At 43.6% G+C, this 23,858-nt stretch overlaps 1 protein-coding gene across 1 annotated transcript in view; it reads right to left on the bottom strand.

Moving 5' to 3' along the window:
• LOC138515901 (alcohol dehydrogenase 1-like) overlaps positions 1 to 23,858 on the bottom strand; it is a 438,132-nt gene that overhangs the window by 370,543 nt on the left and 43,731 nt on the right. Inside the window, exons 2-3 of the mRNA XM_069630662.1 lie at positions 23,154 to 23,255; positions 12,359 to 12,500 (exon numbers count right to left, since the gene is read on the bottom strand). Of these exons, the coding sequence (XP_069486763.1) occupies positions 12,359 to 12,500; positions 23,154 to 23,255 (244 nt within the window). The remainder of the gene's footprint in view (positions 1 to 12,358; positions 12,501 to 23,153; positions 23,256 to 23,858) is intronic.

Raw genomic sequence — 23,858 nt, 5'->3', positions numbered from 1 at the left:
ATTCTGATATTACTTCTGCTATCCCTGGCATTTTGGTGAAATGACGTCCCTGTTTACAAATCCAGCAAAGTTGCTGGGGGTCTCAAAAGGTATGGGAAATTAGCACATTCTTGAGAATTCTCCCTAACACTTAACATAGGGTGTATAAGGGGGAGAACCTTCCTCAAGATCCTCAAATGGAAGTGTCCTGCCTTACACACCGCCAAAACCTGGTGTTCCCTCGAAAGAGATGCAGAGATCACAACCTGCAGATTCTTAACGGTCAAGACGGGAACAGGGAGGGATCTGAGGGTGAGCGGCCAGAATGAAGACACCTAAAGTGAAGCAACCGGAGGGGAATCCACAACCAGTACCTCGATCTTGTCACCATTGAGTTTCAGCCAGTTGTGGTTCATCCAGTCTCCCACGGCTGAGAGACACTGAAAGAGGGAGATGACATCTCGGCCTGCTCAACATCTAGACGAATCAGGATCTGAGTATCATCCGCATGTGAGTAGCATCTCAGACTGAAGGAGCGGATGAGACACACAAGTGTCTACCTTGTGCTAGGTATTCAGGCAGATACAATACTTGCAATGCGATTGCTATGCTGCCCATTACAATGAATCAAACTAGCTATGTGCTAGGGATGCAGGCAAACTATAACAGACCAGTTTAGCTATATAATCTAGCTATGGTCTATGTACTCAGCCAGGTACAAAAAGCTATACAATGTTTGTGCAGGCAAACACAATGAGTCGATCTAGCTATGTGCAAGGTGCAGATGCAATTATCTATGCAGGCTACTAGCAACCACACGTCAATTAGAAAGGCCAATAGTATGGTCAATAACGATATAATCCATTTTTGAAAAGTAAGTGTGCAATGGAGAATAAAACGTATATTTCCTGGTGCTGGTATTAGCAACTTACTATGTATCCGCCAGGCCCAGGTTTTTCATAAACGGCTGCAGCGTCTGCTTATCTTTAAGCAGGATATCATTCACCTTACTGAGTGTATTCAAGATTCTGATGATGGTTTGTTTAAATCGTTATCAATCAAAATATTGTGACCATGAAGTACTGTGATTAATACTTATAAGATCACAAGGACATCAGTAGGTACCACAGGAGAAGTCTACATCCACCCACATCAACCTTGTCTCTTCTAGACTAATACATGTCACTATCCTAAACTCTTCTTGGTCATTATGAACATCCAGAGGAGACACCAGGAGCTTAGCTTTCTGTGCAGAACAGCAATTGCAGGGTTCCCAGTCAACATATTGCAGTTTCGAAGTCTCTGAATCAGCTAAGCATGTTTCTTGGAGGAAAACAACCTTCTATTTTCCTTTAATTTTTTTATTCTTTTAAGGTGAGGTAGTTTTCTTTTTCTTTTGAGATGGCTATTAATCCCATTTCCATTCCATCTAACTATATTCTGAGTGTAACGGCCTGCTAGTGAAAGTCATGTGTAATTGAATTCTAAGTATTGTGACTGAGAACAAGGAGTGCAGATAGTAGTAAAAGATGAAAAGAATAATCGGTCCGTGGGAATAGTGGGCAGGGGTGGACTGGCCCATAGGGTCCTCTGGAGATTTCCCAGTGGGACTCTGCACCCTGGGCCTCTTTTCTGTGTTATTTCCAAATTTTCTCTAGAAAAAGCTTGGGCTTGCTGAAAATGTGTAATATGGGGCCACTTTGAAAATTATTTCCAGGGCCTTTTTTGGTTCTCAGTACTTATTTCCAGGGCCTCTGATAGTGGGGTGCTGTAGAATAGGGAGAGGGTTTTGGGCCATTCAAGGCACACAATAGTGTATGTTGAGTCCTTATATAGTTTGGATGCTAGACCAAGTTCCCCCTACTACACTTGCACGGAGGAAAGAAGCAGAGCCCAGCAGATCACTCTCCAGGGAATCCAAAAGGATTAGACAACTAAGTGTTGCCCCAATCCTAGTCACTAAGATGAGCAGAGATGGGTCTGAATGTTAGGACGAGTACAGGAGCTTTTTATCAGTTAACCATGTGGTGGCTCATTGGCGGAACAGAGGCCTTCATGCCTGCACAGCGTGCCCTCTCCACAGTGCACACAGGCATGCCATTCTGAGGCAGCTACGTGCTCAAGTGCACATCACAGGCAGGGGTGGACTGGGAACCAAAAGAGTCCCTGGACATCATTTTCAAAGTGGCCTCATATTACACATTTTGTGCAAACCCAACACTTTTTCTTGGGGGAGGGGGAATAAAATAGGTTACCACACAAAAGAGGCACATTGTGCAGAGGCCTGATGGGAAACGTCCAGCGGTCCCTACGGGCCAGTCCACCCATGATCACAGGCAGAGCACTGATACACCAGAGGCTAGACGAATGCCAGCTTGGAGAAGCGAGCAACCATGACAACTGGGATTGAGGCTCTCAATTCACTTCAGCCGTTTAACAAGATAAGATATAAAGTGTGCAATGCAGTAAATTGCTGTAAGTTAAATGCAGTGGTGGATGCCTTAGTATGTCAAAAGTGTAAGAACCTTAGTCCCTGCCAAACAGTGCACGTCTAATCACTGGTTCTTCCCTTCTGTTTATTTTGGCCATCTTGATGTTCGGCCATCTTGATGTCAGCCATTAAATCAGCTGCCATTACATTGAACTTTATTTTGTGCCACTCTTCCAAACTGATAACAAAAATCACTCATACATGTTTTGTAAATTTGAAAATGTATTGCTGATTTTTGGAAAGACAGATTTGAATTTAACAGTAAATGCGTTTTGTACGCATGTATAGATTCTGTATTGGCATGGGGTTTTCTTTTTTTAAATAATTTGTTGCTCTTGAGCTGCATGCTTCTAACAAGCCGGCCAGCTACAGTGTGCTCAGATGCTGCTCTTTTGCCTCTTACACCGTAAAGTCTCGGCTCTGAATGCAACCATCAAAGTGGGCGGAGGTGGGCGATTAGTAGGGCCGTGAGCAACAATATGGGACGTGTCCCACTTTGCCTGAGTGTAGCCTGCATTTCCATTGCAAGTAGGAGTGGTGGAAGAGTGCCACGTCACCGCAGTAGGTGAAAGGCCGTTTTGTGATTTTTGCAGCTTTTTCAGGGGTGGTTTATTGGGTAGTTGGGGTGAGAGGGTTGAAGGGTACTAGGAGATGTGTCCCCTCTTGTGAAACGACAACGAGGTGACCTAGATCTCTATGCATGCCTGGGAATCAAACAGCACACAGGAGATGTGGGTTCTAGCCTCCCCACCTAGTAAAACCTATGTTTTTCAATTGTATTGTAAAAATATGATTGACCATTCACTCACCTTTTAACCAATTCAAGTTTATTATATGGCACTATTTCGTCACTGCATACCTATTGAGGATGTATAAAGGAACACGAATGACAGTGAAACATCTATTTACAGCTATCATGGAGGATTTGGCAAGTGTCTATTAAAAGGCTAGTGCTATAACGGGCGTCAGTGTTCTGATGAAGATTGTACATATTTAAAAGCAAAGGTGCAGATTCACCTGCCGATTCACCAGCCCACCGTAAAACTGGCAAAGGTGCTGGTAGGTAGTCCTAGCACCTTTCAAAATCCAGTTCCCCAAAGTGAGGTCCTTTTTAATTTCGTACAACTGTTCCAGTTTGGGATTTTTTTTTTTTTTTTAAACAAACACGTAAGGCAACCCGTGTGGGAATATTTGGTAAATGCTGGGCCATTAATAACAGATGACAGCCTTGCACAGCCTCCGGCACGTGGCAGGTGAACTCTGATTTTAGTGAAATTATAATTGTGCGCTAAAAGAGGGACGTTCCTCCTGGCAAGCAGTACAATCAGTGTTGGCATAACATTTGTAATTGCTGGTTTGAAAGGTGTGGCTAGCTATGTGTGGGACAAAGACTTGGGGCGCTTTTGCAGTGCGGCCCAGGCACAGCTGTTCTTTAAAAACAATTATTTTAAAATGATTTCCCACAGTAGAACTTAACCCAAGCGTGCTTTATTGTATGTGTTGCTCTAGAAATGCCCCACCCTCCATTGTCATAGTTGCTTAAAATTAACTTAAGTGCGTATGTAGTTGCTTCTAGCGTACATTTTTGTGGTGCACTGTCACATAGTGCAAATTGTAACCGCAAACTCTTGCAAAGGACACCACTACAGCTTGTTGTTGTGCTGGAAGAATTTTTTGTTATATTTCTCTGCACTGCATTCTTTTGTAAATGTAGTGTGACGGAAGATAACGCCATTTTGAATATTTAAAGCTAAGAAGCCACTCTGATCTACTTCATTCAGCAAAGCTGAACAAAGCATAGTTGACATTAAATAGGAGTGTGCTCGCTAACTTATTGTAGACCTTGTGGTATTTACAAACAACCTACTTCAGAAATCATGACAATCGCATGCTCTGAAAATGCTTCAGCTGGTTGTGAATCTGAGAGCACAGGGCCTATGTGCCTCATCAACGATAGACTGTAAACCGCTAAACCCTCTCCTGTTTTTAATGTTCAGATTCATCACATAGGGCACGCTTTTAAAAAGAGAAATCATAATGACACCAGCTTCAGCACAAGTTGAATGCTACTCCTTGCCTCTTTAAGAAGTAGGAGAAAAGAGGGGCCAATTGCAACTTTGCACTTGCAGCGTTTTTCAAGGAGTTCTCTGGTGTGTTTTATTAGTCTGCAATGTGACGCACGTTTAGTATACACAAGTAGCAATGCATCAGTGTCAGACCTGTCCCTGTGACAGATTACAATTATAATCGTAGAAACAGTGGTGCATTTGTGATGGAACAGAACAGCCAACACTTGTTTCGACCTAAGGGGCTTTATCAAGGCATGGTGGTTTCAATATGTGATCCACTACTTAGGGTTGGTCACATGGTTCTGGGGTCCATGGTTTTGTACATAGTGTAGGCGCGCAAACTTTATTGGAAGAACTGGTAGTTGAATGGTTTTGATAGTTGCAGGAATGTGTGCTTTATTGGTATGGTATGGTATTGTTTATGTATCCGCCTCCAACTCCCTCAAGGTCAGTCGCTTCTCCAAGCAACACATTGGTGGCAGATCTTTCTTCGGCTGGGGCTTTCCTCTGCAACAGCCTCCCTGCCTCCCATAAACTTGAGGGGAATCATCTCTCGTTCCGGAAGGACCTCAAAACATTTCTCTTTGCTACTGCTTTTTCTCCTCCTCTCCGCTGCAAAATTCCTGGCTGCAACTGAAACTTCACTGGTTACCTGGCCACCCTCTGATCTCTGGCACAGGTCCCCTCCGCCGCCAGTCACACACCTGCATTGCCCTCCGGGCAACCCCCGCACTTGCGGACTGTCTCCTGTATCCCTTCAGTCCCGCTACCAGCACTTGACACCCGATGTCTGCACTTACTCTTGCACTTGCCACCAGATGGCCGTACTTTTGCTTATTGTTATTTATTCTATAATCCCTTGTAATGCACTGTCCCCTCCCCCTTGCCCCGCCCACTTCCTCTTCCCCCGCACTTGTGCGATCTGAATGACACCTGGCCTAGTAGGATCCTTGCCTTCGTCTTCCCTCTGTTCCCCCTCCCTTGCCACGTTGCACCTTGAAACACTTGTGTATAGACGCGTTTCAATGGCTTATCGTATATCATATCATTTATAAAGCACCTATACACAGGCAAGTGTTTCAAAGTGCTCAAGGAGGGTGGGAACATGAGGAAAAAACCAACAGCCGCTCAGACCCATGAAATTCTGAGGCGATAAGTCTGCACAGGCAGATATGTGCTTACAAAATCATTTAACAGTCAAGACACAGCAAATAGACCTGACATGATTCTGCAGTTTTACCAGTGCAATTAAGGAGTGTGGACAAGGGAGAACAGACAGACGATCTTCAGGCATGCTGCATTCGGATCATGCAGGTGCACATGCAGTCACAGGGAGGGGGAGGTCCAAGTGCACACGTCCCTGGAGACTGGGGTAAGTTGAGAGAGAGCAACTCTCTTGGGTTATTTCTCAAGTGCAATGACAGTGGGGTGTAGGGCCCTGAGGCAAGTGCGAGAGAGGACTGGTGTGGGTCCCAGGACTTGTGAGACTCTGAGGTGCACCAGGCAGCCAGTCAGCAAGCTGTAAGGAAGAGGAGGGAAAGAGCAGAGAGCTAGGTTAGCAGGAAAGAGGGAGATGGAAGGAAGAGAATAGGAAGGTCTTGAGGAGTTTCTGGAACTTAAGTAGATATGGCTCAAAATAGATGGTGGCACGGAGGCTATTCCAGAGGGAGGCACCTGATGAGGATAAGGATCTGCCTCCAAATCTCTGCTTGGAAAACAGGCTCACTCGCAGAGGTTTGGAGGTAGATGAACGGAGGGCTCGTTAGGGACAGTATTTAGGTAGGCAGCAGGCACCAGGAAGCCTTGTGGACAATGCAAAGGGTCTTGAACTTGACCCTTGCAGCCACAGGGAGCCAGTGAAGGGATTCAAGCGCCAGAGAGATGCCTCCCTGGGCTTGAGGACAAGGATAAGTCTTGCAGTTCTGTTCTGGATGAGTTGAAGAGGGCGCAGGGTAGAAGAGGGGAGGCTGAGGAAGAGGCTGTTGCAGTAGTCCAGCCTAAAGAGAACCAAGGCTCTGGAGACAGTGAGCAGCTGGGGGAAAGTGAGAAAAGGTTTAGGACCTCTGAGGAGGTGTAGCTGATGGTTAGAATTTTTAGAGATATACGAAATGTGAGAGGTGAAGGAGAGAGTGGAGTCAAAGATGACCCCAAGGTTTTTTGCCTAGCAGGTGGGTCCAGGTACAGGTCCAAGGGAGGCCAGTGGCTCGCTCCAGATGCAGTCAAACCGTATGTCAGGTTCCTCAATGGTTCATGCTCTTCATTCTATGAGGGAGCAGGTTCTCTGTGTGCATCCTGACGGATAAGGTAGTCTTCTCTGGAGTGTGAGACTTCCGCTTTACTTATTATGTATGGTCTGCGGTGGGTCATGTGATCAACCTAAAGGTTCCTCTTGTCTCCAAGTTAATGTCCTGAGGCACTCTTGGTGTGGCCCCAAACCAAGGCATGTGCAGCATGCTCTTTTGAACCCCTCATCAGTATACTTGGTATACGCCCAGTGCAGGTGATTACGCGGTTCATCCCCCACTCACTTGGTTTTCTCTTTAAGTAGTAGTACTGGCCGAAGGCCCATTTAGCTTCAGGAAGCAGTGCTTGCTTCCACCTGCTCTTCATGCTTGCCTCCTGCTTCTTATGCCAGCGCCCATTCTCATCTCACAACATTTTGGTTTATTAATGAACCTGTTAGGCGGCATTTCGGTGGTAAATCAGCTGAAAAACTGGCAAAATCGGTTACCCCCGCTTGCACTCGTGGCTTTACTGCAGGATTACAACTGGTGGTAAGCGGATGTAAGTCCAATTTTCGGAGTCCATAGGACTCCATGGGGATTTCGGCGAAACCACTGGCATGATGCTGGAGGGGCATGATCCAGGGGCGTTTTTGCGGGGATTTGCTAATCCTTGAGTTTCATTTAATTTTAGGTCCCCATCTTTCATCAGTGCCACAAATAAATTATTTAGTAAAATCTGAGCATTACCACCTTTTTACCTTGAGAGCTGTCAACCCTTTTCTTTCTATGGCTCACTTTGGACTCTGGGTGCAATGCTCAGTATTATTAATCGATTTTGGAAATTCTCTTTTAGTATGTCTGCCCAATCCTCCTGGCCCCATTAAAAGACGTTTTTAACGCTGCTGTTCATTTAGTTTATGGGGCTAAGAAATATGATCATATTTCACTATCTTTAAAAGGTTTGCATTGGCTTCCACTGGAGTAAAACATGTGTGATAAATTAATTTGCACCATGTAGAAAGCCATCAACTTCCAGACTCCTTCTTATGTAGCTGACAAATTAGATATTTCTGGAGGTGTCAGGGGAATTTGTAGCCATGACTCTTCTTCATCCTGAGGTACCTAGATTCAAAAGACCAGCTTTGCTGAATCCTTCTTTTCTCTGGTGCATCTGTAAATTGTTGGAATACACTTCCTCCTGAACTAGGATTGATGTCTGAATATTTCAAGTTTCGTAAAGTTTTAAAATCGCGGTCCTTGAATGTTGTATTTTAATCCCCAGAGTTTATTTTTTTATGTTTTGTGTTGGTTCATTCATGAGTCTATTTTTAACTGTATTCTATGTAAATAGTAAACAATTTTTATTTTGTGTAAGTTGACATAGTAAAGCACTCTGTTGCACTTGTTGCCTGGTTCATGCTATATAAAAATGTAAAATAAAATGAATTCACTTATTCTTTTGACAATTGGTACCTCTTTGATTACTTATGAAGTCCTGATAATTGCTGAAATAAAGCAGCATGAAACACTTGTTGACACAACTATATACATTCAATTTCATTAAAAAAAATAATTTGACACAATGAGGCCAATTAGAAATATGGTTGTATTAATAAGTTGCATTTCCAAACAAAGCACAAAGACTCAATTTGTTGACGCTCTACCAAAACCTTCAAAATGTACTAAAAACTCTGCTAGTGCCAGATTGTACATTTCACACCTCTAAATTCATCAACTTCTCAGCCCTACACTAATATTAGCTCTGCACCTCCTTACGCTACAAATAAACCACTTCATGCCGCTCACACCCTGAAGCTCGAGACCAGTGTTGCCCCGTCTGTGATTCTGCAGATTGCCGCTACACTCTGTTTCTGCCCCCCTCATCCCTCTGCTGTAGCTTTGGTTATGTGTGGTGGAACTACTGAGACCTTTCAGGCTCCAATGCCAATATCAGTAAATGAATGGGAGCAGAGAACCATTCCACTGCTGAGATAGGTGGGCAGACACATGCCTGAGTGGTGTTGGAGTCTGTGGTAAATGGAATGTCCGAGGTTGGATGCAATCTTTAATACAGTAAATGCACACATTCACATTTAGAGGGATCGATCAACAAAGGACGGGGTCCATGCAGGTCTTGAATTACAGCTTCTGGTCTCTTTCCGTCTTCCATAATACTACCTCACACATTCCTCCTTCTTAACCTGGCATGACATTCCACCCTTCTAAATGCATCACTATCACATTTTTTCAACACTAACACATGGGACAAAGGGAAGATGTGGTGCAGGGATGGCAAAGGAAAGGGCAGCATCAAGGCGCGTGCTCTCAGGGTGGCAGCGGCTTTCTTTCTAAGGCAGTGCTGGGCTAACAAGTGCATTTTAGTTGGAAACAAACAAACAAACAAACACAAGGCAGGAAAGATCGGCACATGCTGGCTAATGGGATTGAGGGTTCCAGGCTCTATGTGTGGGAGATTAGAACAGAAAATGGTAGGAGAAGCTGGAAAACTCACAGTGTGATGGATGGGGCACAATGGTTTGGCCAGCGAGGTGCCAAAGACATGTGGAACAGGGGCCAGCAGGCGCAAGGTTAGCAGCCTCCCTGGAGGAAAGGTCAAGCAGGCAGGATTAGGCTACCACAGCGTGGCACACAACCATCTGAAAAATATAGTTGTGCAGAGTGGGCCAGATGGGGCTTGAATCCGAAAGGAATGGGAATGGACATTGAGCAAAAGCAGTGTGTACGTTGCAATCTGCAGGCAACAGGGTTTCAAAGTGGGACAGTATAGTGCCGATTGAAAAGGCACAGATGGAAAGACCGCACACTCTGAGTCTGTGGGTGGCTGCCATCCGGCCCGCCAGGTCTGACATGGCGGGCGGGACGGCAGCCGCTCGCAGACTTTCACGGAAGTACCGGCACTGTTATTAACTGTTTCAAATGGACGGTCCAAGTCAAAACTTAAGATTCTTTTTGCTGCATATATCTGTCGCATTCGAATAGTTCCTTTAATCAGTATAAATGGGAGTACCACTTTTGGAGTACTGGGGTGTTGCTGACTATACTCTGTACCATATATTGTGTTGCTGGTACATAGTAGTGAAATTCAGTTCACTTTGGTGTCAGACTCTGCTAGAAATACCTCAAACTGCATTGGGGTTATTTTTTTTAAACAGTTATTTTATGAGATTTGGAACGCACTTCATCATGCGTTTAAAGGTAACTTTTATTAGCAAGTTAGGACTTCCTGCCTTCTTTCAGAACGTTGCGAACTACGATTCCCATCTAAATAGAGTGTGATACATGAGTCCTCACGTGACATACGTCTCCATGTTTCTGTTGAATAAGACCTAGCAGATTCCCTCAAGGGTGAGTTATTTAATGTTCTAGCCCTATACGCTACGTGGGGAGGAGCTATCCGATATAAACATAGTCACATGCTTCCTCTAGTGACACGCGATCCGGCAGTCTCTGACAGTGACCAGAATACATTTGCAATTGCCGCTTTGCCGCGATTTTTTTGCTGGTAAGTTATCTTTTGTAGATACAGGGTGTTTGGTGGATACCTCCTGGAATGTGCATTTTCCAGATATGCAAAGTTACAAGAGGTGCTTTCGACAGATTTTACCTGCCGCCATTTTTAGCTTAACCTATTCACGCTTGAGCTATACTATCCCTCTATATACGAAAATAGATACAGGTTGAACGTTTGTCGGGGGACAGAACACAAGTTATTGTTTATGCCGATATTTCACCAAGATTAAGGTGGATAGACTGTAATTACATCATGTTTTCCATAGATGAGTTTGATGTTTAGTGATCCGCACATTGGACTGCCGAAGCGATTGGCTTTTCTCTCACGTTTGGATGACGTCCCCACTCATATTGCCCATATTGACAGCCGTAGGTGAGTTTTACTGATCTACAGGCGTTAGTCTCTAATTAAATCTAGCACCTATATACCTAAAATTGGATTTTGCCTCTATAGGATTGTGTTCACCGGGTGAAAAACTATTTAGAGGTCACTGCAACCGAAGTATTAACACGCACAAAGGGGTAGTCCCTCTGACAGTCACCCCCATGGGGCCATATGGTACAAACATCAACGCTGGAACTGACGTCGGTCCACTGTGACCACAGGTACTAGATTCACAATTACTGTTGAAATTTTCTCAGATCTTAGGCATTTAGCCAGAACCAGTTGAGGATGGATATCACACATTAGTAAAACCCGGACATTCAGTATATGTATATCTAGATATAACATGGGAATTGAGGTTACAACTGTGCTTATCATCATAATAGTATACACACAGAATCTCACAGATCAGATGATATAGCTGAATGAAGGCCTACCTACACACAGACTGGACAAAATATAGGATTGAATAGGTTTGCGGTGTGCCAGCCCTCTATTTAGGATTAAGCCATTATGAGTAGTTTCCTGCCAATAGGGTCACTAATGACAGCGTGAATTTTTATTTAGATCAGCGGTGTGGCATACATGTACATAATGGTGTTTTTCATGTTGAAGTGTGTGAAGCATTTTGCATAGAGAATCCTAACTAGGGAAATTTTCCAAGAATTAAAAGAGCTATGAATTTTTAAATATAAATGGTTGTATACAACAATAAAATTGTATAGGTGTAAATTACTGTGACCTCGCTATTGAATTGTGTGGAGCTTGAAATGAATTGAACTCTGTTTCTTTTATGTACATTTTTTCAGAATGGTTTGCACCTGAAAAAGGGGTCTACTCCCCGAAACGCATTGAGCTCCAGATAACTGCACTACTAAGTTGTACCCCGAGAGTTGTAGGGGGTCACAGTGCATTTTTGTATATTTTTGTTCATATTGTAATGAAATTGTATTGCATAACCAATGCCTGTGGAATCGGGCCCAATTTTTAAAAACATTAGTAAAAATATCAATTTTTTTTCATAAATCTTTGACTGTGTTATTCAGTTTGTGGTGTGCAGAGGGGACAGGAGTGTTTCAAGTAGTAGACATTTTTTCACTATATGTTCATCAGACCCAGTGTCAGTCTGTATTCCTCCCCTGCACCATAAGTGCTTGTGTACATTTACCTATTGAAGATAATATTTACTATACAGTAAATTGGTGTGCGTATATAGATAATTCTAGCTCGTATCTGAGGACTAAGACAATATGTAAACTTTTAATGCATTTTTTTGATATCTCGGATCCTACTCCAGAGTCTTAGAAATTGACGTCCGAAAGTGTTTATGGGGACATGGCTGCAAAGTGCTTGTGCTGCTCTCCAGCCCTCCCTAAAGGCACGGGTGACCTTTGCAAATAAATAAACTGATTTGCGCTTTTCTGAGATGCCAGTTATTTGTGAATAAGCCCATTGTTTTAAAACAGTTTCAAATCTTCATTTAAGTGTGCAAAATACTGTCATTTGCAAATTATATTGAGGCACAACAGCCAAACACATACTCCTATACCTTCATTAAAATGCTAAAAACAAAAATCTGTGCAGTAATGAATGAACTTAAAGAAATCCAGTAATTGTCAAGGCCTTGTTCACTGAAAGCTGTTGGACTTTAAAGAAACTTTTGCACTTATTTCATCACCTGGTTTTATTGATGTCACTGCTTTTCCAACACTCTCAACAATCCCGGCTCCTTCGTGGCCTAGGATCACTGGGAATTTCAGATTAGCTAATTGCCCCTTCAGCGCGTGATCATCTGAGCGACAAATCGCTGATGCCTCAATCTGTGAAGGCAAATACAAAGAGACGTCTCAGTAGACCTATTTATATGAAAGAGGGCATCAGGAGAAATAATCTATTTTTCGATAGCATTGTAGCGTTAAGCAGCTGGTTGGGGGGGCGCGGGCTTGACCGGTAATGGCCTGCTAACCCGAGACATGGTGTGCCAGAGCAAAGCACAAGGGTAGCATAAGCCTGATTTCCTTTACAGAAAGAGCAAGATGTATGTCCCTTTTCTATGTTCATAGCGGCCATCTCTGGAGTTCGAGTGTGCAGTGAGGGACAGAGCCGGCATAACAGCAATTAAATGGACGGGGCTGGGAGAATAGGGTATAGGTAATGGAGTTGAGAGGAAGAGACGGGGTAGCAGGGAGTGGTATGGCCCAGCCAGAGAAGGGGGGAAAAAAGGTGGCACAGTAGGAGTGGCAATACAGACTGGAAAGGAGTGACGGCTTATTCCGTTAGTGCAGGTCCACATTTCTAGCCCTGATGCTAATGAAGAAAGAATGGTTGCAAGGAAAGTGTTTGTAGTGTACTTAAAGAAACAACTTTGCAGCTATGCAAAGACGGATAAAAGAACCCATGCAGTGCTTACGCCAAACATGCACAGGCCTTACTAGAGTAGTCATACACTTAATGGCATGAGGGAAGCTAAACTAGACTACCAGTAGTCTGACATTTCTCATGCTTGTGGCGATGTCGGCTGAACTACCCCATCTGAAGTCCCGCACGGCTATACACAATGGCTCATATTTGGGTGGTAATGTCTGGCAGAGTAGATCTACCCAAAGTAACACCAGTCTCCCCAGACAGACAGTAAAAAGAGCAGAGCCTGCCAGGGAAATCAACTACAAACAAATGGAGGAATCCGATGTGAAATTAGATTCCTAATGATATTGCTGCAAGTGAAATCGTATGACCTTTTGCCTTGAATTGATGCCTTAAAAAAAAATCACACAATACATTAGTAATAAACATCACACCATTTGTGTATCAACCAAAGCTCAATGCACATGTATCAAACCAGGTTAAGCATATTTAATAAAACTCATTGAACATGCCTAGTCCTACAGTACATGCCACCGAATTCTTAACATCTTGCTCTTTTGATCAGGTGAAAAAGCCAAATCAGGCACCTCTTTCGGCAATGCTTTGGGCCCAATCTATTGGTGACACTGCCCATATGCACCTTTTCGTGATGCTGTTTCCCATTTCACCACTGGGCATTTCGTTGCCATTGAATAGTGCCCGCTCCCATTCCTTCATGGGCTGGCCAGAGGGGCAGTGCCAGTTGGATGAGAGAGCAACGTAGGTGTCCATTCAAGCACCTAGGCAGCATTCCCGGAACTCTACATTGATGGTGGTGGTGGCGTCTATGTGTTACGCCTGCCTTGCCAATCAATTGGGCGAACGTCTCAGGAACTGTGACACCCAGATTAATTGGTTGCAGTACTTGATGCCCCTAGTCCTACCACTTTTTATAGTTTTATGTTTATGTGCTTTTATGGATAATTCATGCAGCTGGCCATAACGCCATAGGGACCCGCAACTGTACAGTAGTATAGTATGAACTTGCTGTCGGCATACTTACTTCTGTGTTGGAGCCATGACGTGGTGAGGCGGGTCTTTGTCCTGTAAAACATGGGAGATACTGTGTACTCTATATTGCGCTTACTGAACAGTATTTTTAAGGCAGTTTACTGTTAAGCAACTGTGGTGTATTGAGGTAATGTCGACTTCCTACCGAGATTGGAATCCTCACTCTGACGCCCAAATCCCTGAAGCTCTGTAAACAAAAGGGCAACTACTTTAAAGCAGAGTGCAATATGATAATATGATGTTTGCAAAAATGCCCACTAAATTGTCCATGTGTCTGACCCAGCCCTTAATGCCCCCCGTGTGCATTCAATTTGAGCTTCACACCAATGCGGCCAGGCACGCAACCCGCCAACCCCCATCTTTTTGAGTTCACCTGATTTTCCAGAAGCAATTGGCTCTTGCCAAGATGTCCTAAGCTAAAAATCGGGCAAAGTGAGCCAGAAGGGGACTCTATACTCGTTAGGGTAGTGATTTTTTAATTTATTTTTATGGTTTTATAAAGCGCAAGTTATGACCCCTTCATGAGTTTTCACATTATATTTATCAATGAAAGTATAAGCAAATCAAAACTGGCAGAATAACAATAAAACATATGTCAGGACATCAGCCAAATCGGTGTTAGTCCGTTGTCTGTCAGGGTGTAAGAAAGTGTTCTTCTTGGAAATGGGGGGGCAGAGCTTCTAAATATGGGGAAAAGGGGTTAAAAGAAAGTGGAAAAGGGGGTAACACATCTCAACCTTCGATGTCCCACTTCCACTCCTCAAAGACTACCCGCCCTGTCCAGGTGATCTTCCTCCACTGGTCCACCCCTAGGAACTGGATCCAATAGCAATGGCCGTGTCCTGACCACCTGGACGAAAGAGATCTCTGGAGTCTAGCGGGTGAGACACCTTCAGGTTTCTCACGGTAGGGCAAGGCATGTTCCCCTCACAATCAGGTACAACAGGGGCAGGGGCAGTGGAAGTCCTGAGCAAACATGTACAGGCTCATCATACCAGAATCAAAAGCAAGTACAGCATTGGCAGATCAACTGATCGCAAGGGGCTCTGCACAATTCACTTAAATTGGTACATTTATGGCACAGACAGGACCAGTGCAAGCTGGCCTCGCATACTGGTACAGGCACAGAGCCAGCATGTGTAACAACAGTGCAAGGTTTCTTCCTAAACATGTGCAGGTGCAGCATGGTACGAGCAAGGGCAAACTCCCTCAACAGACAAATTGCACATATAGGCTGTAACAGTGCATGTTTCACTTGCAAAGAACAGGTACAGCATGAGCTTGAGATCCATGCCGCCTGTTATCTCCCATGTATGTGGAGAGCTCGTCTTTCATAGGTCCCTCTACCCCAATCAGCAGTTTGTACCATGTGTCAGCAGGAGAGTGGGGCAGGTACAGGAGTGCATTGTGCAAACTTGCCTGATTTATTGCACTCGTAAATAGCACATTACCAGATTTACTTGTGTGGGAATGGAAGGGCCAGGTGAAGAAGGTGAGGTGGTAAGTGCAGCTCTTGCTTGTAGATTCAATACATATTTATAAATGCAACTTTAAACTAATTCATGGATAAATAGACTTTATTTTGGGCACACAAGCTACTTAACAGTTAAAATTACTACATTATTAAAAAGGTATAACTATCAGGTTGTTAATGCTAATGAAAATGTTTCAGAGTGAAGGTGCTGCAAGCCCAGCATACTTGGGCCTATTCTGAGATTATGTGGACGAGGCCCTTTAATTCCTTGTTGCTAGTCTTGCTTACCGCCCCTACACCCTCCCCATCTCCCTCTGGTCCTACCTGTTAGGACTACTACACCTGACCCATGCTCTGCTGACAGAAGTTCCAGCAGGGTTCTACCATGACTCCTGACTTGCCTAGTGTGAATGACCGGTCCTTACCACCTTATTTCATCAATATTTCTTCCTTTTAGGTCTTCATTGGTTTTATTTGAGCCCGTCTGTGAACAGTGCTGCCAGAAAACATGGCAATAGCCGTGCTTCCACTGCTGCTAGGAACTCCTAGAAATGTAAGCACTGTGATTTACAACAAGGTACATTAAAAAGGGCCCATACTAAAAAACCTATTGCCAATCCTTACCACTAATTTAAAAATAAGGTGGGATGATGCTCATGAAAAAGATGTTAAGTCAGGATATTCAGGCCGTTGGCCTCCCTTCCCCACACTTTCAGCACAGGACAAAGTATTTCACTCGAGCAAAGCACACACTCTGGTTTCTGCGGCATGAGGATACAGTTCCACTTTCACAGTTCAAGACCTTCTGTGTCCAAGCCTCTTTACTTCTTGCAAGTCTCGTAATTCAGAGGGCCTGGTATACAAAAACAACACGAAAACGTTCTTTCCTTTTTCCAGCACTCAATGTGGGTGTTCACTCTGGATTCCTTTCAGCCGGGCTCAGATACTTTTCAAAACACAAAGTTCAACGTTGGGTCCCCCTCTTCTGGGCTGAGATCCCTTTCAAACTATGTTCAGATAATTCTTTCTCAGGTGACTCACGGTTCACCCTGGATTCCCCTGAGCCGGGCCCAGATCCCTTTCTTTCACTCAATTATTCTCCCTCAGCTTGGCTCAGACCAATTGTGTTGTACTTTATACTATCAAAGACTTTAGGCATTTAGCTTGACCCGTTGCACGACCACTTCAATCTCAATACTCTTTTCTCACACTCAGCATCAGTTGGATACCTAACGAAGACTTTTGAATGAGTACCCACCTGGCGCTGCACCACTCTGTGTATGGTATCTTTTCTCCCAAAGTTCAATAACTCCCTTTGGTTTCAAATTATATCCACGTCGCTCTTTGCAAAAGCCTCACACAATGTTCTCTTTGTACAATGTTGCCGCTTACAACCTTTTTTCAAAACACAAGCTGGTTTGGTATCGGTCTCTATGACGCGCGGCTGTGCTGTCTTTTCTGACTCCACATTGTTGTAGGAGCCAAGGACAGTACCACAACAGCAATTGCTCCTCCCCGCCTTGGTTTACGACTCAGGAGAGGCCCGGGTAACTCCATCACATTGTGCAGGTTTGATCAGCCTTAGTTCCTGGTTGGTTTCTTACTTTCCAAAGCTTACAAAAGTAACGTTCTTTAGAGGTCACGTATACTTAGCTATTTGCGACTCTCTCTGGTCTCGCCATCTTTCTCGTTGTATTAAACTGCCATCTTGGAACTGCTGTTTCCTTGTGTGGTTTGCCTCGCTCAGAGTGTGCTTTTGTGCTCTGTCTTTTATCTGTGTCTGGAAGTGTGATGAAAGTCAGGTGTGGGTAATAATCCGTAATTGCCTGACCTTGCCTGTCCATAGTGATGGGACATGTCAGCTATACGGCTCTGGTGTTTGTCAGTTGTCGCTCATGGTGAATTGTCAGTGAGAAAGTCTTTGTTTCAGAAAAGGGGGGGGTTGAATTCCTAGGTATCCTACCTGGAAACCACATTTCGCGCTACGGTGCCCCACTTCAACTCCCTGGAGACCCCTCATCCAGGTGATCCTCGTGGACTGGTCCACCCCCAGGAATTGGATCCAAAAGCGATGGCCGTGTCTTGGCCACCTGGATGACATATCCCCGCGGACTAGCGGGTGAGACACCTTCTAGGTTCTCACATAAGCTTGTCACCATTGTATCAGAGTACTCTGAGGATCCATTAGCTTCAAAACAACGGTGTTCAGTTCTTACTTGAGCTGGTTTCACTTTAACATGGTTTGGTTTACTGGCTTGGATAATACTTGTTCTTCGTTTGTCTTCAGCAACTTCTGCTACTGCTACATAAGTGTTCAGTATGTTACAAGAAGTTAGTTTCTTTATAGAAATTAAATTAGGTACACACAATTTTGTTTTTATAATGAACTACCACTTCAAAGATGTGCGTTCCCTCTTTTTGGTCAGCGTTGTACATCAAACGGTAGTGGGAAACACAGTTTTAGGTGCGCAACTCTTTGATGTTAAATGAACCTGTAACATTGCTGGAAAGTCAGCTTCTGCTTCATAAGGCTTACCGGCGACGTTCTCCTCTTAATAGGAGGCATACAAACATACGGCAACAGTTTACAGTTTACAATGGGGAAACGCAAGGCTTTCTCTACTCACGGTTACTTTAGCTTCACTTATATAAGCGTGTGCTACAGTTCCCTTGTCAAAATGACTTGCCACTTCCGCAGACAACTTTCACTCACTTTTATGTGCACGTGAGCATGAATTAAGATGTCTATAGTTACTGGCAAGGTATTCCAGATGATTTGGAGTACAGAGCTTCCTCCTAGGGAACTGCCATCCTTGTGCTCTGTTTCTACTGCTACTGGACCTGCTGACTTTCCTGCTCCTACTCCGGCTTCTTTCTACTGCTCCTTCCTGCTGCAGCCTTTTATGCCCCTCAGGTGGGTTAATTGGCTTCAGGTACAGGACCTTAGGACTAATTACCTAAACTTGCCAAAAGTTATTCGGCCTGCCTGCCTATCCTTGGCTCCTGCATTGCCTCCCAGCCCTCTTCTTCGTCAGAGTCCCTGAGGGATTCTGGAACATTTAGTCCACTTCAGAGAAATGTAGTTTTCTTCTTTAAAAGGTTTAGAGATGACTTTACCTCTCTTGATGTTATTAAGAGAGCAATCATAAGGTTTAACCTTTCTAGAGGCAGATGGGACAGGAAAGGACACATAGTTGATCCTTTTGGCATACCTTTGGCATTTTGGAGGATATGGGGATTTAAGGATATAAATTATGTGTTGTTTGGGTTCAACACTATATTGAGCTACTTCTTTAGAATGTATCTTTCCATCCTTAGTAGGAGGCCGAGATATATGAAAATGGAAATAAGCCAATTCCTCCTCTCAGTCTGTGGTAGGATTATTTCTCTTCCCACCACCCTGGGTTTTGTCTTCACCCAGGTAATCCTCCTGCAGTACACCACCCCCAAGATTATGACCAGGAAGCATCTGCCCTTTCCTGGCTACCTAGGAGGGGACTTTAGGGACGGTTTTAGTGTAGGGTCTGCATGATTCTCCACATACCCTTCCCCTAAAGACTGGAACTCCTGGGCCAGATTCCACCTTCCCCTTCATTCTGGCCACCAATGTATTTTTATTAGAAATTCCAATTTCTCAGTTATTGTCTAAATCACAGTCATTGGAAGTTTCACAAACCTCTGATTTACCAGGCAAGTGTATAGGACATGATTATTTTCCTACTGTTGACAATAGTTGCCTCACTTTTTAAGTTCTGCCGGGTGATTTTAAAGACCCATTTGTTAAAACATGGAACTTCAGTACCCAAAACTAAGGAAATGGGATGGTCATCTATCAATATTAAAGGTATTAAACCATGTTTTCCCAAAATGTTGACATTAAGAACAGTAATGGGATATTTCTCAGGTTGTCCATGTACACAGTTTACTAAAAATCATCCAGCATTATGGTAACAAACTGGCTTGTATAGCTTAGGTTTTACTTCCAGTGTCTAAGTGGACCCACATAGTCTTATTTTGGAAAACCACTGGTATTCTATATGTGGCTTTATCCCCAGTCCAAAACATTCTCTCTGGTTTCTTTCTTGCCCTTCTCTTATTTTTCTTCCCTTTGGGAATAGGTTCCTTTCTGCTTTCTGTTAGAACATCACAGGGTTGGACACATGGGATACCTGTATAAGATGGTTCAGCCCTTGTGGCCTTATATTGGCCACCATGAATGTCACCTTTTTAACAATGGCGTGGTGGGGAGAACAATTCTATTTGAGGGGCCATACCTCGCCTGATGACTATGCTCCCCTCAAGAGAAACACCATTTCTGATTCAAGGGTGGAGATGGAGGTACAATACTTGGTATTTCTTCCTCTCACAAGGGTTGATAATCTAGAGGAAGCCCAAATTCCTGTCATGAAAGAATAAGTTCCTCTTCACTGTCATCGGTCAGAGAAGTTACTGATCTTGATATAATATCTTCATCAGACGGGGTGGAAATATCACCCATTGAGGAGGTCTGAAAAATCTTGGATTGGGAGACTTCTCTAAAGTTTCAAGGTTCTCCGTGGGTAACAATGGAGCAGAAATGTTGTGGTTTCCTTTATCTGGAGCCTTAACTAAAGAGACCTCTATTAGCTGTTCAGATGTACCATCACTTTCTAAAGTATCAACCAGAACTGGCATAGTTTCAAGTGTAATGCAGTCTCCTGCTCCCTCTGGGAGATAAATCTCTGTTATTATGGAGGTTTCTGGAGTTTTGTTTTCTTCCTGTATTAAGCTTAACACATTCTGTGTGTAACTGGATTTAGAGATTTTCTCTGTAACCCACTGCAAGTTAGGCAAAAAGATGTCTGCCCCCCCCCCCTCCATCTCAATTTGTTTCTCCTTGCCTAATATCAGACTGGGGTAGAGAGTTCCATGGGGTTTCATGTACCAAAAGTGCAACCAGCTCACCTCTCTTAACTTGTGTAGCACCCTTAACATTCCTTTTCACCTCTTCCACTTATGGGTGTAACATACACAGCTGAGCCTGATGGAACTTCCACCAGAAGCTCTTCGGAAATTATGATTTTATTCCTACTGGGTACTTGATAAGACCAGGGGAAGAAGAGTTTATAAAAGTGTTACCCTCCACAGCTTTCCTAGAGGGATGAATAGTCTGGTTGGTTAGAGGTTGAAAAACAAACCCCGCCCGAGAATGGGTACAGAGAAGGGGTTTTCCTGTCTTCCTAAGGGTTCCAGTCCACTAACAGAGAATGTGACTGTTTTTAAATCTTTCTTCAGTTATAAAAGGGGGTATGATTGGACCCTACCCTGGGAGAAGTGATGTTATTCTCCTTGCTCTCAGATAGACCAATGTGAGGAGTCAGGAATGTGAGACTCACAAATTTTTCTTATCATTCTCAAGGTTTGACATTTTATTTTTAACAAAAATAAACCATAACTAAAGTGATAGTGTAATGTGGACATAAAACACACGTTGGTATCTTACCAAATAGCACTCCCTAAAACACAATCAATCAATAAGAGGCTATACGCTTAACTTCAAATTGCTCCAAATTGTTAAATCTAGAACAACATACAAAAGAGCTAAATCAGACAGAAGCAATCAGGATGTCTAGTGTGGCAGGGAATAAGGCTCATATAAAAATACATGTTTGTATGAAATTCAACCTAATGGAATACGCTGTTTACTCCACAGATAAGGTTACCGTGACAACACAACCCTTTGTTGTGAGTCGACACTCATGATAAGGTTAGCTGCGTTCATGTCCACATTACACCATCAATTTGGGCACAGTATGGTTGTGTATTGCTGGGGTAAACCCAATGTAAGGTAGGACTGGTGTGATGTTCATTTATGAAGGGTGGTTTGTACTAGTTTGTTTATAGTAGACTGGCGCACAGAGGTGGTGAAGTTGTCTTTCTCATGCACATCGTATCCAGTGCCTGACTTCTAATGTTGTGGTTGTAGTGCTATTTCACTTTCCAATAGGTAAATCATTTGAATTGTGCTAGTAAATTGAGGGTGAGGTTTACTTGGTTCTGGGGAAGGCATGAAGAAGAGACAATTAAATTGCAATTTGCGAACTTGATCTGATCCAATTGAAGTCAGCTCACATGTTTATTAATTTGTGTTCTCTTTTCTTTATTATGTATGTCTTCTTTTTATGTAATGATGCTTCATTTTTAATTCATGTGAATGCTTGTTTTTCCTCATAATGTTCATTGTCTTCTGATTTGTTATATGGTATTTGTTTGGTAACAAAATGTGAATCTGTGTCTTGTATACAATTAATTATGTTTACATTTATGAAAAGGTTGAAACCTGTGTTGGCTGTCCTTTTGAGATTCAATTGAACTGTTTTTTTTTATTGTTTAATGATTATTGAACACAGCATATATAGCGTGGTGACGTATCTCATATGAGATTTTTCTCTAACTAGTTAGTTTGGTGGGAGCGCCTCAGACTCAGGTCTAGACACATTTCTGTATATTACAATTGGTGGAAACTAAACCTCTAACATCTCAGGATCAGTACGATTTGAAATGGCGTCCCTGTTGCTCAATGAATAGTATGCACACAATACCCTTTATAAGAGAAGATAATCAATCTCCATCCAAAACTTGATTACAGATCTCCTGCTGGCATGCACAAAGCAGGTATCTCTCGTGTGTTATACTTGTATCACCATTTAGATTCATATTCGTATATATTTAATTGCAATCCATGTGCAAATCCATTGAACAGGATCTATGTCTGAAGACAGTGGCCCTCATTAGGACCCCGGCGTTAACTAATGGCGCTATTAGCGCCATGGTTAACGCCGGTAACCGACTCCGCCATGGTGAAATGGGGAATTACCATCCCATTCCAAGGTTGGCGGGGCGGTAATTCCCCATTTACCATTGGCCCTTCCCCATTCCCATTTTTGCCCCATAGGGCTCAATGGGAATGGGGAAGGCGGTAATTACGGTACCGCAAATTGCGGTACCATAATTACCTTCAAAGTCCCTTTGTGGGTCCCTACTTTAACGGCTGGTTCAGACCAGCCGTTAAGGTCGGGAGCCGCAAAGGGACCTCGTAGTAAGGCGCCCTTAACCCCTTAACGCCAGGGTCCTAATGAGGGCCAGTGTACAAAAGAGACACCTTGCAGATTCTAGGTTAAAATCTCTGCATCTGCAATGTCGTTCTTCTGTTCACAGCCCTCTCCCAGCCCCTTTCGGGGGCCCTTATCTGCTCCCCCCTCCGCTGCGTATCCCACACCAACCCTCTACCCCTGATGCACTGCCACACACTCACCTGATGCACTGCCACACACTCACCTGATGCAGGCTCTGGCAACCTGCATTCACAGTCTGAAGCCCGGAAAGCCTTATGCACAACACATTGCTCTTCTGTGCGCAGCCTATTGTGACTCAGTCTTCCGGTTCCTAGCCATCAGAGTGCCAACGATAGAATGGGTTCTCTACAACCCGTGACATGGACAATTCTGGTGAATTGAGTCTTCAATAACATATTAAGTACTGTTAAGAAACCAAGTGCTAGTAACATGTTCAGAAATAGTAGTAATTTAAAAAACATTTTCTTTACCTTAATCCTCACTTCATGGTCCTTCGGTGGGGCAACCTCTATCTCCTCAATAGAGAGTGGTTTGTTGGCCTCCCAGGCAATTGCTGCCCAGCATTTTATAACCTAAAGAAGAAAACATGATGAACTAAAGTTAAAATGTGCTGAAATACAAAGATATCTCCCTAACCAAATCAAGAATTAGCATATTCAGAACAGCAATGGTAGGTAGCGAACCTGTCAATGTGTATGCATGAACACTGCCCTGGGTCAAGTGCAGCACATTTGTGAGTGGTTCAAACTCAACTTCACAAAACCTACCAGCTTATTGTAGAGGTAGCCACAGTACCCTGATGAAGATTCACGGTCTGGTTACGCCAGGACCTGCTACTAATCTCTCTCAGTATGGTCAGACAATATCTAATGACAATAGGGCTTCTTTCTATGTTAGGAAGAGTCCAAAATCAAGAAGGAAAGTCCTAATGGGGTCCATTTTGTGTATTTGAGGTGGTGGTCTATTTATCTAGTGACTGTCCTTCTGGTGCTGAATTCCCCAGCCATGTTGCATTCACTGTCCCTCTGCCTGGATTTCCCCACCCAATTCCACTGATTTCTCACTAGCTGAATAATTGGCTTCATTCATTTCAGAACAGGTTGCATTGAAGTTGTGTTCTCAAATTAATGACTTGATCACTTTGCACTACATATTATGATTCGCCATGTGTGGCT

Source organism: Ambystoma mexicanum, chromosome 6q (assembly GCF_040938575.1).
Source record: "Ambystoma mexicanum isolate Mex_15411 chromosome 6q, UKY_AmexF1_1, whole genome shotgun sequence".
NCBI lineage: Eukaryota > Metazoa > Chordata > Amphibia > Caudata > Ambystomatidae > Ambystoma > Ambystoma mexicanum.
This window is presented reverse-complemented; position numbering and strand designations above follow the sequence as displayed.